Source organism: Saccostrea echinata, unplaced genomic scaffold, assembly GCF_033153115.1.
Source record: "Saccostrea echinata isolate AGI-Se365-2 ecotype Australia unplaced genomic scaffold, CSIRO_AGI_Sech_v1 ptg000007l, whole genome shotgun sequence".
NCBI lineage: Eukaryota > Metazoa > Mollusca > Bivalvia > Ostreida > Ostreidae > Saccostrea > Saccostrea echinata.
The window spans coordinates 6,872,501-6,894,299 of NW_026889756.1; the positions used below are offsets into that span (position 1 = coordinate 6,872,501).

Sequence of the window (21,799 nt, forward strand, 5' to 3'; positions counted from 1 at the left end):
AAAATGTATGTGTATATGTGTGTGTGTATCTGGCGAAGAGAAACATATATGGGTTACTTCGTATGTATATCATTGTATTTTTATGCGCATACAGAAACTATCCATTTTATTATTGGAGAGAGAGAGAGACAGAGAGAATCTTATTTTTGCAAGTCTGCAATGCACATGATTTGTAAAACTGTATGAAATCTTGACAAGAAACCCACTCTCAGCTATATTTACACATGCCAATACAAATAAACAGAATTCTTTTTTTAATTTTTATGCATGTGCCTTTCAAAAAGCAAACTGATACACTCAGATCAACGAAATTGCTCCCCCCCCCCTCCATCCACACACACGTGTGCGCGCATTTTTCTAATTTGCAACACCTTAGATTTGAATATCAACTGATTTAAAACAGATCTAATGTAAGAAATAGCATATGTTTATTTTTCCTTTTGTTTTATTTTCTTTTTGTTTATTTTCTTCCACTACGCAATTGGAAATTTTTCTCAACTTGACTGACCAAAAGGTTTGTTATTGCAATTTGTTTTGTTGCATTTTGTTTAATCTCGACGCAAAATGTAATAACGCAAAATGTAATATTCCTAAAAAGTCAGTTTTAACATTTTGTTTTATTACATTCTGCGTTGATATCGACGCAAAATGCAAAAATCCCGGTTATTACATTTTGTGTTGTTATTACATTTCGTGTTGTAACAACCCCCCCCCCCCTTTGAAAACCATTACTAGTTTTTGAAAAAAAAATTGTCATTTGTCTTCAAAATTATTAGATTAATATCATCCGTAAAATAGTGAAGCATAAAAGTACACATTTCCATTCAATCTCCAAGCAGATATTTATTTTACATTATTTCAATTGGTATTATGAATAGCTATTATATTTCAGCTGTTTTTCGGCACTTATGATCTCAAATGCATTTGAAATTAATTTCTATATAGTAGCCTTGAACAGCCATATCTTCCTAGCTTCAATCAATTATATTAATTTGTTTTCTTTTCTTACCTCATTTTTATTAAAAAACTATTTAAAGAATCTTCATGTCACCTATATATATGCAGGTACATTCCACATTTATACCTGTTGTTTGAGATACAATAAACATATCTACCTAAAAGTTCACTAATAAATTTCCATTCTTCTGCTGAGTAGAAAAGAAGTTAAGATAAAAAAAATATATCATGATGTTTTGTATACAGTCTTCAATATGTAAGATTATATAAATATTGCATGTAGTCGAGTGTAACTTTGAAAATTTTCACCCCAAGAAAACCTTTGTCAACCGAAAATCAGATAACAGTGAACCGTGCGTGCAAAAACTCTGCGCAGTCACTTTTTTTTGGAATATCACCCGTCGTCAAGCAATGTTGACTGTTGCTACGCTGGAGGGCGTGGCTTCATCATTCAGCAGGTAAAAGTGTTTTTTTTTTTAAGTGTTTCTCGATGAATCAGATTCAACTAATTTACACAAAAGTAATCATAAATGCCTGAAATTGTCTTACGTTGTTAAAAGTCTTTGATTAATGTACATATTTATTATAACAAAGAACCTTAGTCCAAAATAAAGTTCGTGACAGACCCTCCATCAGAGGTGAATCAACATTTACAAATTTTGATTTAAAATTGAAACAATACCTTTGATGGTGTTTGACACATCAAAAACGTCGGTCTGGACATCAATTCCTCTGGTGGACCTTGTATTTTTCAGAATATCTTCCATGTGAATGCCTTTTAATCTTCCAAGCAACGTTGTTTTTCCACTGCCTCCGCATCCTATTAACATCCCAGTGGCGTGGTACATCGTTGTCTTTCCTTTCTTGAGATTTTCCAGGAAATTCTTCACTGAATCATCTCCTCTCATTATGACCTGCATCGGTATGCCAACTGAAAATAAAGTAGTTATTGTTTTTTTTTTCTCTTTGTGAAACATACTACCTTTATTCTAACCATACACATGTTCCTCTAGGATTGCGTATAGCAACAATGTAAAAAGGTACAACTATTCAACATTTTATACAACCATTCCCCGCGATAAATTAAAATCAAGGCTCTTGACATAGTAGACAGCTGCTTTTCAATACAAGAGGTCCATGGGCCACACCGCTCACATGAGCACTTTCAAAATTGGCTAGTTGGCTATGAATAAAAGCAAAAATTTGTTCAGTATTGAAAAGTTTAATTATAAGTGATTCCAACCTATAAAGGGGGGGGGGGGGGAGTTGGGGTTGCATGATTTGAACAAACTTGAATCTTAACTAACCGAAGATGCTTCTTTATTTCTTTGACTAGTCATGGGTTTAGAAGACTTTTACGATTTTAACAACTTTATGATTTTAATTATCTTACCTATATATCCTAATGTATAAATTTGGTGCACTGTTGTGTCCCCTTCCTATCCCCCGGGGTCATGATCATGATTTGAACAAAATTGAATCTAAACTACCTGAAGATGCTTCTGTATTAATATGACTAATCATGGCATTGATGTTCTTAAGAAAAAGGATTTTTAATGTTCTTTTCTATATATTCCCATTTAAAATGTTTGCCCATTATGTCCCCACCTTACCCCCCGGGTGGTCACGATTTAAAACAATCTTATTAAAATTAGAATCCACAACCGCTTCTCAAACATCTAACAACATCCCATTCGGGGTCACGTCAGAGCTACCTTTCAATTATGAATAAACATTAAATCTTGGCCAATCAGATTCGAACTTCTGTATACGATTCTAAAAATAGGTCTACGGCTACAATCTTAACATTAATGATGCTCAGTAATCTGTCTTACGTTGAGTTAAAGTAATTTTGGTATAAATTGAATGTACAGTCCGCCAATCTGGCATTCTTACCTGAATATCGCAAACGAGAATCATAGGCACTCCCCAGCTTAATTGTTAAAAAATATATATCTACTATACTATAAACATGATATATATTTTTTAACAATTAAGCTGGGGAGTGCCTATGACGAGAATGCACAAACTATACAAGATATCCCGCACGTTACATTCATACATAGCACGGGCCTATGCCATGCATATTTTGTTTACTATGAAACTCCTCCGGCGTTTAGGTTTGGCAGTGAAAAAAAGAAACGCATCCGAACTATAAGCCAAAATTTCGAAGGCACCAATTTCATTGGCTAATCGAAAGGTCGCTCTGACGTGACCCCGAATAAGATGTTGGTAGATGTTTGAGAAGCGGTAGCGGATTCGGAACATCTAATTTTAATTAGACTGGATTTAAACAAAACTTAATCTACACTAACTGATGAGGATGCTTCCATATAAATATGACCAATCATGGCTTTGCTGTTGTTGAGAAGAAGATTTTTAAAGATTTTTCTTATGTATACCTATGTAAAACATTGATCATCCATTGTGGCCCAATCCTACCACCGGGAGTTATGATTTGAACAAAATTAAATCTACACTACCCAAGGATACTTTCATATAAATATGACCAATCATGGCTTTCCTGTTCTTGAGAAGAATATTTAAAAAAAAAAATCCTTTTTAAAACTTTGATTATCAATTGTGGCCCCACCCTACCCCTGGGGGTCATGATTTGGACAAATTTGAATCTCCACTTTCTGAGGATGCTTCCACACAAGTTTTAGCTTTCCTGGCCTAGTTCTTGAGAAGAAGATTTTCTAAAAATGCCATTGATTTTTCACTAATTTATAATATCTCCCTTTGATAGAAAGTGTGAACGAACTTGAATTCACCTTACCCAAGAATGCTTTGTGGCAAGTTTGGTTGAAATTGGTAAACAAGTTATCTCTTTTTACGTCACAAGTATCATTTAGCAAACTCCTTGCGTCATCTGCAGTGCAGAGCAACACCTAGGGATAACTTTACTTGTTGTTTGTCTGCAGTCTATGCGAAAGTCTAAAATTTTTACAGGACATAATGTCTGGTAAAAATATATATTTTACCAGACCAAGCATTTACTTACCAGACCGACCTTTTTTCTTTAAATTTAACATACATTATTATGATACAGAGATTGTTAAAAGGAAGGGGGGGATTCTCACTGTTAAATTGAACTTCAAATAAATCCAGATTTGAGATTATAAAAAAAAGTATTTTATTGAAAAGAACAAGCTTACTATTAATAATTTTCCTTTTTAAAAGGTAACATACAATTTTCTCTTTTTCTGGTTATTTGACACATACAAACGAAATACACAATTGTCAAAGATTTTTTTAAAACTTAAAATGTACTTTAAAATATATTTATTTCTTTCCTGAAGTAACTCATTACGGTTACTCTTGTTTAATAATGAAAAAAATTTTGCTCAACTGAATCTACGTATGAGCTATCTATGGATCTATATTCCATGACAGAGGAAATTCGAGTTAGAAATAACGATCATGACAGGATACTTCTAGATTAAAATTAAACATGTATTACTGCTAAATGGATCAAATAAAGGGTATGTGTGGACAATAAGACCATATGTACATGTAAATTCAGATTTTTAGGCCTTAATTTTTCATCGGACAATTGGTGCTGTATCCTGAATTTCTTTTACCGACCCGAACTAAATTTTACCGGTAAAAACCGACGGTCCGATGACTTTCGCATAGACTGTGTCTGTCTGTCACACCAGGTTATATCTTGAGAACTATAAGAGGAGTGTATATATAGCTTGGCATCATTGCTTTTCTAAAATACTTGAACTACCTGACTCCTAACGTTTGAACTGTACCTTTGACCTAATTCTTAAATCATATTTCAATATAATTCATAGAGCCGATATACAGCTTATTTTTGACATTTAAGTGGAAACGTTTAGTCATGAATCTTGGGTGTTAGATAAAAGATGTGTGAAAAATTGATAAATAATTATTTCTAATAATTTCAATTTCATAATTCATTAAAGCTTTAATGGTTGGGGAATCATATATTTGTTTATTTATCACATTTTTATGACCATTCTTAAGATTTGTTTCCATCTTTAATGATGCTATAAAGCAGGCAATGCACTGTTCTGTGGAAACCTATTTAATTATAATACATTCCTCAATATTTTAGCATATGAAATAAATTATTTTCCAAAAAATCATATCTAATTTTAATGTACAAAACATATTTCCTCAACACTTTAATGCAATTTTAAATCTTAAATTACTCAAATTAAACAAAAATAATGGCAGGAGATTTGAGGGTGAAACAGCCCCTTGACAAAGGACTGAGATCCTGGGTCTTTAACGCTATCTCATCTAGTCCAGTACACGTGTATGAAGGTCTTAAATCATTGCTGTGACGTCATGCCTTTGTTCTTGCAGTCTAAAAATTTACCTGTAGTCGTCCAATAATAATGATTAGCAGTCCAATAATATATTATCGGACGGCAGTGATAACAAAATCAGACAGTAGTTAAAAAACAACAAGAAGAGTGAAATCAAGGTTTAATTTGTCCAGAAACCAAAAAAAAAGTTAGGGAGAAAAAATTCAGGGTAAGCGAACGCGAGGAAATTAAGTTGTTAAAAATAGCAAATCCAAGAAGAAACTGGAGTCTTAAACTTCCTCAAAAGTAACACTTTCCATTCAGTTTTTTTTTGTTTTTTTTTTTTTTGCAAAGCGTTTTCGATACATCACTGGGAATAAGCCAATTTAAATCCATTTCTGATGAAGAACCAGTCTGCAAATCTCTTCATTTAACGAGGTTTGTTCCCCAATGACCATGATGACCGCACTTTTAAAACCCAAGATTTTCATTATATCATCCAATCAAAATTTAGATAAAAATCCGCATTATTACTTCAAATGCATTTCGAAGATATCATCCAACACTGTATCTGTATCAATGTCAAACGCACTTAATAAAAAAAAATATTCAGAATCATAAAAAATTCCCTCATCACCTGACCACTGTCCATAGTTCCTGCTAAGCCAAACGACTGCCATTGAATGAATGAAACAAAAGAGTTCACTCACTGATTTTACTGTCTAAAGAAAAAAAAAACTTTCTCTTTTCTTTTGTCCACTTATTAGATGGTTTTAGGTAGAAAACTATTGATGCCTGAACTCCTTTTGTGTAATTATCGGACTCCTACAGGTAACTTTTGGACATTTAAATAGCAATGTTTTAAGTAAGATATATGCCTCATACAATTCTATATGTAAAATTATCAGACTGTTTTCGGCCCTAACGGGCCTCAAACAGTCTGATAATTTTACATATAGAACAGTATTCGGCATATATCCATTGCATACACTACTACGTATATGACGTCATATGATACGATTAATACAGTAAAACACACAAATATTAAATGGAAGTCTTTTTAAGCGCTAAACGCAGCGCAAAGCGCTTTCTGTCATCGTAAGACTACTTCCGTTCGCGATCCAGCACCACTAAGCAAGTTAGATAACTCCACTGAGTCTTCTAATAAGAGGCCCAAGGGCCTAAACGGTCACCTGAGTATAATACAACAATTTAGTTAAATACACTGATAGATGAAGCTTTGTTGCCCTAAAGCAAGAGAAGTAGGAAGATCAGGATCAACAAAATAATTAGTCTAGTATTCAGTCTCAACTCATAAATTAAGTTCTAATCTGTCCCCCACTTAACACTATCACCATGCAGACTATTAACAAACTATTAGTGCTTCTGTACTATTTTTAAACCCATATTAAGACCTCTAGCATTGACCTCTCTTATGGTCTTTGAAGAACTTTTAATAAGATAAGTTATTTTTGTCTCATTTTTATTTATCTATTACTTACAGGTCTACCTGATTATTAAAACTAAGAAAGTACTTTTTGAATTATACGATAAACATTCTTGCATAATTATCTTACTCTATTAACCTTTCAAATACATTATTTAAAGTGATTAATTATCAAAGGTGAATGGAAAAGGGGAATAACTTCTCTCAGTAGAATACAAATTAATAGAGCCCTGCCCAGGACCAGAATGCTTAGACAAATGGTTCAGATGTTCAAAAATCTGGTAGAAATACACTTACTTATATCATTTAAACTTTTACTCACTTTGCTTCCAATATGCCCAGAAGCAGAGAAGAATTTCACAGGTACAATGCATTTTCACTACAGATTCAACAAAGCCTTACCCTAACACCAGAACCCAAGACCAAGGGTCAAGAAATTTACAAATTTGGAAAAGTTACCCTCATCATCATAACTACGGACGTCAAAGAATTAACACTTTTCCACTATATTATCAAAAGCCCCCCCCCCTCTTTTTGCCAGAACCTCTGACCCTAGGACCACAAGATTTAAAAATTCTGTTCGAAGCTCCCATTTTCATCATAGCTAGGAATTTATTTATCAGCTCTACACTAAGGAACAGACAGGATTAATTGATGATTAATTAATAGAATTAATGCTTTTTCACTACATAACCAACAGAGCCACCCTCCTCAAGAACCCCCAAAACTGAGGTCATATATTTAAAAATTTTGGAAGAGGCATCCTTATGCATCATAACCATGCACTTAGTTTGTTTAAATAATCTCCAGTAGCAGAGAAGAAGATTTTCAAGAATCAATGCATTTTCACTATATAATCAATAGAGCCCTGCCCTAACACCAGAACCCCTGACCCTGGGGTCATGAAATTCACAATTTTTTAAAAGACATCATAATGCATCATAACCATGCACTTTGTTTAAATAATACCCAGGAGCAGAGAAGAAGATATTCAAAGAATTAATGCATTTTCACTATATAATCAATAAAGCCCCGCCCTAACACCAGAACCCCTGACCCAGGGGCCATGGCTTTCACAATTCTGAAAGAGGCCCACATCCTCATCATAACTATGTACTTAGTTTATCACCTTAATGCCCAGGAGCAGAGCAGAAGATTTTCAAAGAATTAATGCATTTTCACTATATTGTCGATAGAGCCCCGCCCTAACACCAGAACCCCTGACCCTGGGGCCATGAAATTCACAATTTTGGAAGAGGCACTCTTGCTCATCATAACTATGTATTTAGTTACTTTATTAAATATCCAGGAGCAGAGAAGAAAATTTTCAAAAAATTAATGCATTTTCACTATATAATCAATAGAGCCCCACCTTAACACCAGAACCCCTGACCTTGGGGCCATGAAATTCACAATTTTTGAAAAGGCACTTTTGCTCATCATAACTCTGTACTTAGTTACTTTATTTAATACCCAGGAGCAGAGAAGAAGATTTTCAAAGAATTAATGCTTTTTCACTATATAATCTATAAAGCCCCGCCCTTACACCAGAACCCCTGACCCTGGGGCCTTGAATTTCGCAATTTTGGAAGAGGCACTCTTGCTCATCATAACTATGTACTTAGTTACTTTACTTAATACCTAGGAGCAGAGAAGGAGATTTTCAAACAAGAGGCCCATGAGCCACATTGTTCACCTGAATACAATGGCCAGGAAAAAGCACAAATCAATTCAGTATTGAAAAGTTTACGGGGGGGGGGGGGGCTTGAATTTTAAACTACCTGAGGATGCTTCCATATCAATATAATAAAATTAATGGCTTTGCTGTTCTTGATGACCCCCGGGGGTCATGATTTAAAGAAACTTGAATATACCTGAAAATGCTTCCATTTCAATTTGACTAAACAAAGCTTTGCTGTTCTTGAGAAGAAGATTTTTAAAGTTTTTTTCCCTATATTTTTATGTAAAACTTTTATCCCCCTTGTGGCCCCACCCTACCCCCAGGGATCATGATTTGAACAAATTTGAATCTTTACTACCTGAGGATGCTTACACATCAATATGACTAAACAAGGCTTTGTTGTTCTTGAGAAGAAGATTTTTGAAGTTTTTTCCTATATATTCCTATAGAAAAATTTGATCCCCCATTGTGGCCCCAACCTACCCCCAGGGGTAATGATTTGAACAAACATGAATCTACACTATATAACAAACGTTACCTATAAGTTTCAACTTTTTTGGGCCATTGGTTCTGGAGAAGAAGATTTTTAAAGTATGCCATCAAATTTTCACGATTTCTGAATTATCTCCCCTTGAATGAGGGCGTGGCCCTTCATTTGAACAAACTTGAATCCCCTTCACCCATGAATGCTCTGTGACAAAGTTTGGTCAAAATTGGCCCAATGGTTCTGGAGAAGTTGGAAATGTGAAAAGTTAACAGACGGACGGACAGACGGACAGACAGACAGACTACAGACAAAATGTGATCAGAAAAGCTCACTTGGGCTTTCAGCTGAAGTGAGCTAAAAATTAATGCATTTTCACTACATAATCAATAGAGCCCTGCCCTAACACCAGAACCCCTGACCCTGGGGCCATGAAATTCACAATTTTGGAAGAGGCTCTCTTGCTCATCATAACTATATACTTAGTTACTTTATTTAATACCCAGGAGCAGAGAAGAAGGTTTTCAAAGAATTAATGCATTTTCACTATAGAATCAATAGAGCCCCGCCCTAACACCAGAACCCCTGACCCTGGGGCCATGAATTTCACAATTTTGGAAGAGGCACTCTTGCTCATCATAACTATGTACTTAGTAACTTTATTTAATACCCAGGAGCAGAGAAGATTTTCAAATAAATAATGCATTTTCACTATATGATCTATATAGCCCCATCCTGGGGCCAGAACCCCTGACCCTGGGGCCATGAATTTCACATTTTGGAAGAGGCACTCTTGCTCATCATAACGACAGTACCGACCAGACACAACCTAACACCAGAGCGAACCCAAAGCGGACGCCGGGTTCGCTTTCTGGGTTCGCTCGGGCTCCGCTGCTGGTCCATTTTCAGAAATTTTGGGTTTGCTCTGGGTTCGCCTTGGGTGCGCTTCGGGTTCACTTGGCGTCAGCTCTGGGTCCGCTAGAGCGAACCCGGCGTTCGCTTTCTGGGTTCCCTTTACGCACTCATGCGTGAAGCGGACCCCGCTTTAATCTTGCCGCCAGTAAGCCCCGCCCCTTGTATATTTCAAATACAGTAGTGAAATCGATCATTGTTGTTTCTGAGGCAATCGATACATGTGCATGTATAATAGCTGCAGCGTTATTGTTGACAACATATTGGAACGATCACGTTACAAGAACGATTCCGCAAGATTAATCCTTCACTCACACGACTCTTCATGTTACACGATCATTCACGACTGTTAAGGCAAATGCAAGATTTTTGTACGCAAAATAGTTAAAAATATTAAGGAGTGGATATTTTTTAGACGAAATTAGGCTTAATTTATTTAATAGATATTTTAGATTAAAAATATTTACTGCTGAAATTCATCGACTTTGGAGAACTGAAAGAAAAATAAAATAGTTAGAAATGGATATTTTTTAAACTACATGTAAATAAGACTTAATAGTCATTTTAGATTACAAATAATTATTTATGTAATTCTCAGACTTAGGAAAATTGTTTTTTTTTTAATGTTTTTGACATGTAAACATGTAATTTATGATCGAATGCTGCATTTTCTATCACATGATATAGGTTGGGTTTTGATTCAATTGGATTTTATGATATGCAGTAAGGGGGTAGATTTTTAAAAATGGCCTTAAAATGAATTAAACTATAATCATTTTTCCATTTATGAATTTAAAAAATCAGCAATCTTTTTTTTTAAAAAAATCATTCATTTGCAGAAATTATATATAAAAAAATAATAACAAGTATCAGGGATGAAAAGTAACCCCGACAATCATGAAGTGTACATTTGCCGCTTAAATATATGTAAGTATCGGGATTTTTTTTTCCCTTTCTTTCTTTTTTTTTTCTTTTTTTTTTTTTTTTGTAAAAATATACATTTTTGATGTATTGATATAAAAATACCATGACTACAATTAGCAGTTTACATAATTAACATCAGAGAAAAATCGTTAAACATCTTAAATACGCTTTATCAGTACATGTAAAAGTTACGATATTTTAAGAGAATACAATACTGTACGACTTACTATTTTGCTTAGTTACTCCGATAATTAGTTCGTTCAATTATATAAATCGCGCTTCAAAAAAAAAAAAAAAAAAAACAAGCTAAATCAAGATTAACATTATTTTTTGTAAAAGATTAATCAAATTAATACCATAATGTAGTAGTTTACGATTGGACATACATGTACATGTACATTTATGCTGTTCATTCATTTTTTTTTCTATTTTCAATTAAGAAGATCAATTATTTTGATGTTGATCTGGATTTATACGAAAATGTACATTAGAATTATAAAAATAAAATAATTAAATAAAAGCACGTCTATATACATAATCTTGTACAGTATCTTGAGATGATGAAATGCTATAACTTGTCAAAAACCATTTTTTTTAGTACAATTGTAATAACCATTGCTTTCTCTCTTTTTTTTTCGATTATATATTAGGGTATGTTTTGTCTGATAAATTTACGCAATGTATATTAATGGATTTTGAAAATGAAAAAAAAAATGTGTAAATATAATATGCTACCTGGATATTTAAAATATATCAATTTAATTTTTTTTTATAATGTTAAAAATAGTTTCACACTGTGCATTAACACGCTTTGCTTGTACAATGTTTTATTTACATCGAATGAAAAACTGGCATGCTGATTGGTCGACCCGCTGATTGGTTAACCCATTTTATCGCTAATCCTGATTGACAACTCTGTTACGCAACACCGAACGCGCGTTCGCTCTTTGGGTTCGTTACTGAATTTGGGGTTCACTTTCGGCGTTCGCTCTGGGTCCGCTGCGGGTTCGCTCGAGGTCCGCTGCGGGTTCGCTCGGGGTCAGCTATAGCGAACCCCAAGTGAACCCGAAGCGAACCCAGAAAGCGAACCCGGGGTGTGCTTTGGGTTCACTTTCTGTTAGGTTGTGTCTGGTCGGTACTGTATGTACTTAGTAACTTTATTTAATACCCAGGAGCAGAGAAGAAGATTTTCAAAGAAATAATGCATTTTCACTATATGATCTTTATAGCCCCACCCTGGGGCCAGAACCCCTGACCCTGGGACCATGAATTTCACAATTTTGGTAGAGGATTCAATGCTTATTACAATGATGCCAACAGTTTGACTGCTTGATGTCCAGGAGTTAAGAAGAAGATTTTTTTAAAGATTGCATTATTTTGGTGGTTTTAGCCCCACCCCTCAGGCCCCAGGGGGGCAGGGACCATGAAATTCACAATTTTTGTTCCCCTTCACCCATAGATGCTATATGCCAAATTTAGTTGCAATTGGTTAAGCTGTTTCAGAGAAGAAGCTAAAAATGTTCAAATGTTAACACAAGACGCACGATGCAGGACGCACGCCGACGGACGAGAATGGATAGCAATAGGTCACCTGAGTGACTCAAGTGACCTAAAAATATGCAACTGGAAATCCCCAACAGGCTTTCTGCCATTTTGGTCTAATACTGCGTTACGTGCAATTACAATTATACTTGTAGGTGTCAATTAGTAAAGTAGAGAGTACGAAAATCGCTGTTAGTGGATAAGGGCGTTGTACACACCACTTGTTTACCATATAGCTAACAGTTGCTACAGTGGTTATTCAAAGAAGCAATACCTTAAAAAATTTCCATTACACATTTTCCAACAAATGTATAGCTACATGTATAGTCTGAAAACTCGTCGATCATCCCCCCTCCAGTTGCTTGTGATTTATATGCAAAGCTACCTCTTATGGACTCCTAAGGTGATGGAGAAGTGTATAGATATTGAATAAAGTCAAGCGTAAACCGAGGCACCCCAGGAATCCAAGATGACGAGTGTCAAACCTTTTGTTTTATTATATACAGAAGTCTGATCTTTTTTTTTAAATTCTACAGTGTAATTTAAGCGACTTTGTATATTAATGAATGAATTCAGACACAACTAGAAAAACACATAATACACAATTATGAAACCAATCGACTATGGTTGAATAACATCAATCACTGTGGGCTTTTTAAACCTTCTGAAAGACTTTTTAAAGATACAAGAGAAAGAAGTGGTAGTGAAATATTTTGCCTAACATTTGGTGAACCACGTTAACAAAATTTAAGAGAAACTATATGTTATTGCCTTATAACATTTTTATTGATACTTTTACTAAAACGGAGAATTGTGGCTAATAAAGCCATTTTAATTTGAACGTTAGCAAATTAGGATTGACACTTGAAATTTCTATATACTTGCATAACTGTTTTTTTTGTGTGTATATTTAAAATCTTTTCCAGAATTTTTCACTCATATTGAGAAGCACCACTTGTCTGTAGAGGGCTGTAAATTTAGATCTATCTCGGCTGTTACGGCTTTTGAACACTGAGGGATCTTTTTTGTATCAGCACCTACTGTGACAAAGAACCTCTGTTTATACGGTCTCATCCAAAGGACCCGTCTTCACGTCCCACAGTGGGATTCAAACCCACATCGTAAGGATAAATTTGCATAATTGTAACAATGTCAAAAAAAAGTTCTCTAGAAGCGTTTGCTGCTCATAACTGCAAACTAGCGGCCCTTAAAGAAAGGCCGAGGCCAGGCGAAGAGTAATTTCGGATTGTGCACAATGCCCCAAAGGAACTTTTTTGGGAGACAATAAAATGTTAAAAAAACAACGTATATACGACTTCATATGATTTCAAAGTCTCAAACATTCAAATGTATCCTCGTGTGGTTTGAAGATGCTGATACAAGTTTTATTTTAAAGCGAATATGTATCAAACGGCTGTGCTCGCCCAAGTGATAGCACTGTCAAAATATTACTTATTCTAATACAACAAGCAATTTAAATTCAAAATAATTGTAATGAATTTCAAATTGCAAACATTGCTTAGTGCTTCCCAGTACTTTCAGTACTTTGATTTTTAAAACGTAATTTGTTCAATGCTATAAGACTTAGTTCATAATGTTTTTAGAAACTACAATGAATGAAAATCACTCTGCACTAAGTCTGAATTCTTTGTAAGAATTGCTTTGTAACCATGATTTACTGAAGCGGCAAAGATTTGCCTTTAGACATTGGAGGGAGAGACAGACAGGCAGGGTGATTCAAGTATCCCTACCCAAACTTTGTTTGAGGGGAGTAGAATATAATAAAGAACTAAAGATAAACATACGGTTTCTAAAAACAGCTTCATGTATTGATGTGTCTTGCCATGCTGGATGCGTGAAAATATCCTCTCCAAGTTTGTCTATCAATTGGTCGGTTTGCTTTGGTAATAACCAGCAAAAGACTTCACCCTCTTTCTTTGGATAGACCCATGATCTGCAATACTCCGCTATGTTTTCTTTTTCTGACCAAATCAGAAACATATCCACAAATTTTGGATCTTTTGCAAATCTAAGAAAACTGGTGTGTTTGAAGAATTCACAACCAAATGTTACCCCGGGGCCATCTTGTTTAAGTACTGGTTTGTACTTTTTCATTTTGCTAGGATCAGGTTGCTTCTTAATCTTCTTGAATTTAAACACTTTAGCCGCAGCATTATATTTCTCCATCCATTGTTCTTCTTCAAGACTTAGTTTGTAGTTCTGGCAAAGAAGAAGGCATATCAACACTGCATCTCCATCTACAAACAGAGTTATACATGTAAAAGTTAACCTTTTCACTGATTTCATAAAAGTTACAAGTAATCCGAAGCAATACATGCTTATTATAAGCCCCAACGAATTTTAACTTAATCAAATTAATAAAGATTATATATATACTAAAAATTGTGTTTACACCAAAGTTTTTATCATGGTTTTTTTCAGTATCATTAACATGATTAAGTTATATGATGTTGAGCAGCATAGGTCAGATTGATGAACATTTTTCATTTATCAAATTTAAAGTAAAATTCAAGGCCTCATATTGAAATATCTATTTTTTTATATATACATTGTGACTTTACCAAATATAAATAAATATTAGAATGGGTTATGATCCTCAACAAAGTTCTGTGCCTTTTTTAATTAATGTTTAAGTAATCACTGTCTAGTTTGTTGGGTATGACATGGCATCAACGATAGCTGGAAACTTCGGATAATTAAATTAAATTATCCAACGTTTTCAACTATCGTTGATGTCCCTGGCATACCCAACAAACTAGACAACGATTCCTTATATTTTCATTTATAAGCTGTTCTTGAGAAAAAGATTTCAGAGAATTTTTTCCTATACATCCATATGTTAAACTCTGATAATGCATTGTGGCTTCTGAGGATGCTTTCATATCAATATGACTTATCGTGGCTTTGCTGTTCTTGAGAAGAAGATTTTTGAAGATTTTTCCCTATATATTCCTATGTAAAACTTTGATCCCCCATTGTGGCCCCACCCTACCCCCGGGAGTCAATTTCAGCAAACTTGAATCTACACTACCTTAGGATGCTTCCACATAAGTTTCATTTTTCCTGGCCCAATGGTTCTTGAGAAGAAGATTTTTAAAAGATACCACTAAATTTTCACAAATTCTCAATTATCTCCTTGAAAGAGGGTGTGGCCCTTCATTTGAACAAACTTGAATCCCTTTTATCCAAGGATACTCTGAACTAAGTTTGGTTGAAATCGCCCCCGTGATTCTTGAGAAGACAAGAGGCCCAAGGGCCTTAACGGTCACCTGAGTACAATACAACAATTTAGAGGATCCATAGAGTATTAAAATGAAATGAAAGGTGAAGCTTTGTTGCCCAAAAGCAAGAAAAATAGGGTGATCAGGATCAACAAAATAATTAGTCTACTATTCATTAACAGTTCATAAATTAGGTTCTAATCTGTTCCCCATTTATCACTATCACCATACAGCATATTAACAAAATATCAGTGCTTTTGTACTATTTTAATTCCTTGTTGTAATCTCTTACATTGGCCTCTCTAACATTTAAGTTATTTTTGTCTCATTTTTATTTATCTATTACTTACAAGTCCACATGATCATTAAAACTAAGAAAATACTTTTTGTATTATACAATAAAAATTCTTGCATAATTCTCTTATTCTATTAATTTTTCAAGTACATTATTTACAGTGATTAATTATCAGAAGTAAACGGCAAAGGGGAATAACTCCTCTCAGTAGAATGCAAATTAATTGAGCCCTGGCTAGGACCAGAACACTTGACCAAATGGTCCAGATGTTCAAAAATCTGGTAAAAATACCCTTCCTTATTACAACTTTTACACTTTTTGCCTCTGATATGCCCAAGTGCAGAGAAGATTTTTAAAGAAATAATGCATTTTCACTACAGATTCACTATATTATCAATTGAGCCCCTCCCCCCCCCCCCCCCTTCACCACCGAGAAACACCAGAGCCTCTTACCCTGGGACCAGAAGTTTCAAGTTTGCTCATCATAAATAATCACTTTGTTTAACTGCTTAACATTAAGGAGCAGACAGGATTATTTAATAGAATTAATGCATTTTCACTACATTATCAACAGCCCCACCCTTATACCAGCACATCTGACCCAGGGGTCATGCAATTCATTACTCTGAAAGAAGCACTCTTGCTCATCATAACTATATACTTAGCTTCTTTGCTTTTTAACCAGAAGCAGAAAAGAATATTTTCAAAGAAATTTTGATTTTTCACTATATAATCAATAGAGCCCCCCCCCCCCACCTTTTGACCAGAACCCTTGACCCTGGGGCCATGAAATTCACAATTTTAAAAGAGGCATCCTTGCGTATCATAACAATGTACTTAGTTTGTTTAAATAGTACCCAGGGGCAGAGAAGAAGATTTTCAAAGAAATAATTCACCTTCACGGTATGAGCTATATAGCCCAACCCTAGCACCAGAACCCTTGTCCCTGGGGCCATGAATTTCACAATTTTGGAAGAGATGTCCCTGCTTATCATAACAATGTACTTAGTTTGTTTAAATAATACCCAGAAGCAGAGAAGAAGATTTTTAAAGCATTAATGCATTTTCACTATATAATAAATAGAGCCCCGCCCTAACATCAGAACCCCTGAACCAGGGGCCATGAAATTCACAATTTTGGTAGAGTCACTCTTGCTTATCATAACTATGTATTTAATTTGTTTAAATAATACCCAGGAGTAGAGAAGAAGATTTTCAAAGAAATAATGCACTTTCACTATATGATCTATATAGCCCCCCCCCCAGCACCAGAACCCCTGACCCTGGGGCCATGAATTTCACAATTTTGGTAGAGGGCTCAATGCTTATTACAATCATGTCAACAGTTTGACTGCTTGATGTCCAGGAGTAAAGAAGAAGATTTTTAAAGATTGCATTAATATTGATGGTTTTAGCCCCACCCCTCAGGCCCCAGGGGGGCAGGGACCATGAAATTCACAAATTTTGTTCCCCTTCAGACATAGATGCCATATGCAAAAATTGGCTGAAATTGGTTGAGCGGTTTCAGAGAAGAAGCTGAAAATGTTCAAATGTTAACACACGATGCACGACGGACGACGCACGACGACGGACGAAAACAGATAGCAATAGGTCACCTGAGTGACTCAGGTGACCTAAAGATGAAAATGTGAAAAGTTTAGGACAATGACGATGACAGACAACGGATAAATTTTGATCAGAAAAGCTCACTTGAGCCTTCGGCTCAGGTGAGCTAAAAATGCTGTATAATAGATTTAAAATACACAAGGCCTCCCATGTTAATTTCAATAGTCCCCGCCCACTGACGTCAGACACAAAGACAGCCGCACAAGAGGCTCCTGACCTTTCACCTGGCAAAATTAACATTCCGGTGGAATTACTGAAAAAGTACTTTTTTCCACAGGGTCATAATTCTGCGGGATCACAATATCAGTTTAATCCACAGATGAAATATTACGCGGATTCTTGACATCTCCAAAAAAAATTATAGTGATCTACAATGAACATATGAGAGAAAAATTTTCATTGTTTTGCTCAAATGCTTCTATTCTGTGCTTATTAGTGTTTTCAAAGATCAACTTTGCAAGTACAATGGTCAAATGACTTATAACAACATACGTAAAGTGTATGCAGTACGTATACGTTCCCGCCAGCTGTACATCGGATCTCACTAGAAACGTGATTTTTTTTCTGAGTGTTTCACAGATCAGAAGTCAAATGAGCTTAAAAAAAAGGGGGGTGGGTTCATAAACACATTCATCTACAATTATCAACACAGAAGCCTATTCATGTTGTTGTTGGGTGGCTGATCAATGCACACCAGTCCGTTCAAACAGAAACCCTACTGTCAGGCATACCAGTAAATGTGATTTTTCAGAAGTAACTGATTTTGATGAACGGATTTATTTTAATATACATGTCATAATTTTTAAACCGAATATTAAATATTTTGAACTTCATTAGTAGCCAATTTCTGGGTTCAGATCCATTTAAATCAGGTGTTGATCAATTCAATCAATTACGAGTCAAAACACAAAGGGATCTGAAAACTGCAGTAAAAACACGGGTCTTGGCGTCTATAAGATTGGATTATTTACTCAGATCCGCTTGAAGACAAGTCGTGTAACACGTGCCGTTATCTCAAATTGTGGGAGAGGGAAGTTCAAGTTTAATGCAGGCATATTTAGTCCACAAAAAATATTTATTTTAGAGAATGAAGTTTTTATTCTGTCAATTCATAGAACGCCTTTACATGTTTTACGTTGTTTGCACCTATATCGAGGATAGATATACATAGAAGATATATACATGTATACGTGTACGTGTTTAATGATGTACTACCTTTATAGCCTAGCTCATTTATTTAATGCATTTTCATTTCTAATTTCACTTTAAGTACGCTGTGACAAATATCCGCGAAATTTTTTAACCGCTTTCATAGCGTAAATTATTCATATGCAGAAAAAAGTCCGTCTACAGTATTATAACAGTCCAGTGATTTGACAGATTAGTTTTGTACAGAGTCATTGAACCTGATTATAGTTGACATTGTAGGAAAGTTGAGATGAACTTGTATATGTGTATATCTACTTGACATTGCAGGAATATGTGTAATTTATGCCTTGCATGCAGTTGAATAGGTGATTATTGACAAGTTCAAGTGATTTGTACGTGTTAAAACAGTTTGTGCACATGTTTTGAGTTACGTAGAAATCAGCTGGTCATAGCTGTAGCAAATTGTGGTATTTTTAGCTTACTTCATATGTCAGGGACATTTAATTGGTATTCTGTAGTTGATGAACTATAGCTTTATAGATGAAGTCATATTTTCTTGTAGTTTAGCTTGTTTTCAATTGATTTTCGGTGGTTATTGTCTTGTTGTAAACTGACATTGACAGGAATTGTTTACGAACTTTGTCGTCGTAATTGCGGGAGGTCGAGCCCGATCGTAAATGTTACGATACTTTGGATTTTTTTGGAGTTAATCGTGTTATTTGTTGTATTAAATGGATAATGGTTTACTTATTTCGATTTAGGAATGTATTTGGTGATTACTTTAATTCAGAATAGTTGTCTTGTAGGTAGTTATTAGATTTTTCTATAGACTTTGCCGCTTACGGGAGATGTCACGAGAGATTCTCCAACATTTTCCTACGTTTCCAACATTTTCCAACTTTTACGTCATGTCTTCGCATAAAAAGGAGGGATTCAAGGAATTTTTGCTCTTCTTTTTATATTTGTTTAGAGAAGCTGTGTTTTTTAGGGGTAGTGAGTTAGAAGTTAGCAATGGGTTGGGTGTTTTGAATTTAGACTAAAGAATGACTTTTTAATTTTATTTCAAGAAGAGCCAGGGATATTTCCAGCATATTTTAGGAACTTTTGGAATATTTGTGGAATTTTATAGGAAGTTTTGGTCAATTTTAGTGACTTTTTAGTGAGGAATTAGACTTTGTTGAAATTTGCTGTTTGTATGAATTTTTAGTAAGCAGGTGATAAACTTGAGAATTTATTGAAATTATTTGAAGTTATTTTCATAGGATTTAGGTAACTTATACATTTAGCTGAGGAAGCTAGTGTATTTCTAAATTTTGCTGCTGTTTTATAACAGAATTCAGACTTAGGAATTTTCTGGAATTTTACTAGTGTTGGAAATTGATTAGGAAATAAAGTTCAAGGGATTAAGTTTTAGTTTTTACTTTCATCCAGGAGGTCTGGGAGAAAGTTTGAGAGTTAGGAATTTAATTAGACTTTGGAGTTTTACTTTTCCAACATAAGCATTGTGGGAGAAGTTGGTTAAAGACGGATAATTGTAGGTGACTACACTAGAGACAGAGTTTAGATTTGTTGCTTGTGTATTTGAGAGATAATCAGTACAATAAATTGTAAAATTGTATTTTGTCTGATTTCAAATACAGAGATTTACAAGGTTTTCTAAAGTTGAAGGTTTCCAACCAAGTTGGGATAATAAAGATTAAGAACTGAGTCAGAAGATACTGAGTATTAAGAGAATTTTAGTGACTTTCTTAAAATCCAGATTATAAAAGGTTTTAAAAATAGAGAAGAAAAGCTGAGAGATTTCATTTATTAATAAATTCAGTGTAACTTAGAGAGTGCGGGTTAATAATAGGAGGTATAAGTTGTAGACAGTGGTGAGCGATAGAGTTGAGTAATTAAAAGGTTATTGGTTAAAGGGAGATAACTTAGAGGAATTGAAAACAGTTTCAATTAAAATGAGATAACTTAGTGCTGTGAAATAGAAATTAAGGGTGTTAAATTTTAAACCACTGTGCCACATTAGCCCTCCTAGCTCCGTTGAGCCATGTAACGCAAGACTTGCCACGAAAGATAAGACAATTCCCCTAATGAGTCTCGGAGAGAAAATATATATAGAGAGAGACCCGTTACAGTATCAAGAAATCAACTCACCTAACTTTCAAAGAGTTATCACAGAGAAAATAATTAGAAATGGAAATATTACGATGTTAATAGTTTTTTAACCCTAAAAATACCTGGCCTGTTATTATTGATAAAGATTTAGGGCAATATTGACCTTATGAAATGAAATGTACGGAGACAATGGACAGTATTCAAGCTCAAAAGTTCATTAAACAAGCACTGGATAGGTTAAAGATTAATAAAGGACAAAGGTTAAAGGTCATGAGGTCTTTAAGTCTTTAAGAAAGCCTTAAGGTGTATTAGAATTTGGTAAGCTTCAGAACCAAATCTTATACATCTTTAAGACAAGAGGCCCAAGGGCCTTAACGGTAACCTGAGTACAACAATTTAGATGATCCATAAACTGATAAAACAAGAAAAACAGTACAATTAGGATCAACAAAATAATTGGTCTAGTTTCTATCTGTCCCCCATTTATCATTATTACCACGCAGACTATCACCAAAATATTTATTTTTTAACCCCATATTATTACCTTTCATATTGGCCTCTCTTCGCCTTTGAAGAACTTTAAAAAAGATAAGTTATTTTTGTCTCATTTTTAACTCACCTGAGCTGAAAGCTCAAGTGAGCTTTTCTGATCACCCGTTGTCCATCGTCTGTCTGTCTATCCGTCCGTCTGTCCATCCGTCTGTAAACTTTTCACATTTTCAACTTCTTCTCAAGAACCACTGGGCCAATTTTAACCAAACTTGGTACAAAGCATCCTTGGGTAAAAGGGAGTTTAAATTGCTAAAATGAAGGGCCAAGCCTCCTTCAAAGGGGAGATAATAAAGAAAGGAGAAAAATCGGGTGGGGTCATTAAAAAATCTTTTTCTCAAGAACCACTGGGTTAGAAAAGCTGAAACTTATGTGGAAGCATCCTGGGGTAGTGTAAATTCTAAATCTTTCAAATCATGACCCTCCGGGAGTAGGGCGGGGCCACAATAGGGAATCCAAGTTTTACATTGAAATATGCAGAACAAAATCTTTAAAAATCTTCTTCTCAAGAACCACTGGGTCAGAAAGACTGAAACTTATGTGGCAGCATCCTGGGTTAGTGTAGATTCTAAATTGTTCAAATCATGACCTTTGGG

The 21,799-nt window shown here is 34.9% G+C and overlaps 1 protein-coding gene across 1 annotated transcript in view; it reads right to left on the reverse strand.

The window, feature by feature from the left end:
- The window catches only part of LOC133180698 (uncharacterized), a 39,957-nt gene that overhangs the window by 9,864 nt on the left and 8,294 nt on the right, over positions 1-21,799 (reverse strand). The window contains exons 3-4 of the mRNA XM_061315165.1: positions 14,036-14,488; positions 1,640-1,888 (exon numbers count right to left, since the gene is read on the reverse strand). Of these exons, the coding sequence (XP_061171149.1) occupies positions 1,640-1,888; positions 14,036-14,488 (702 nt within the window). The remainder of the gene's footprint in view (positions 1-1,639; positions 1,889-14,035; positions 14,489-21,799) is intronic.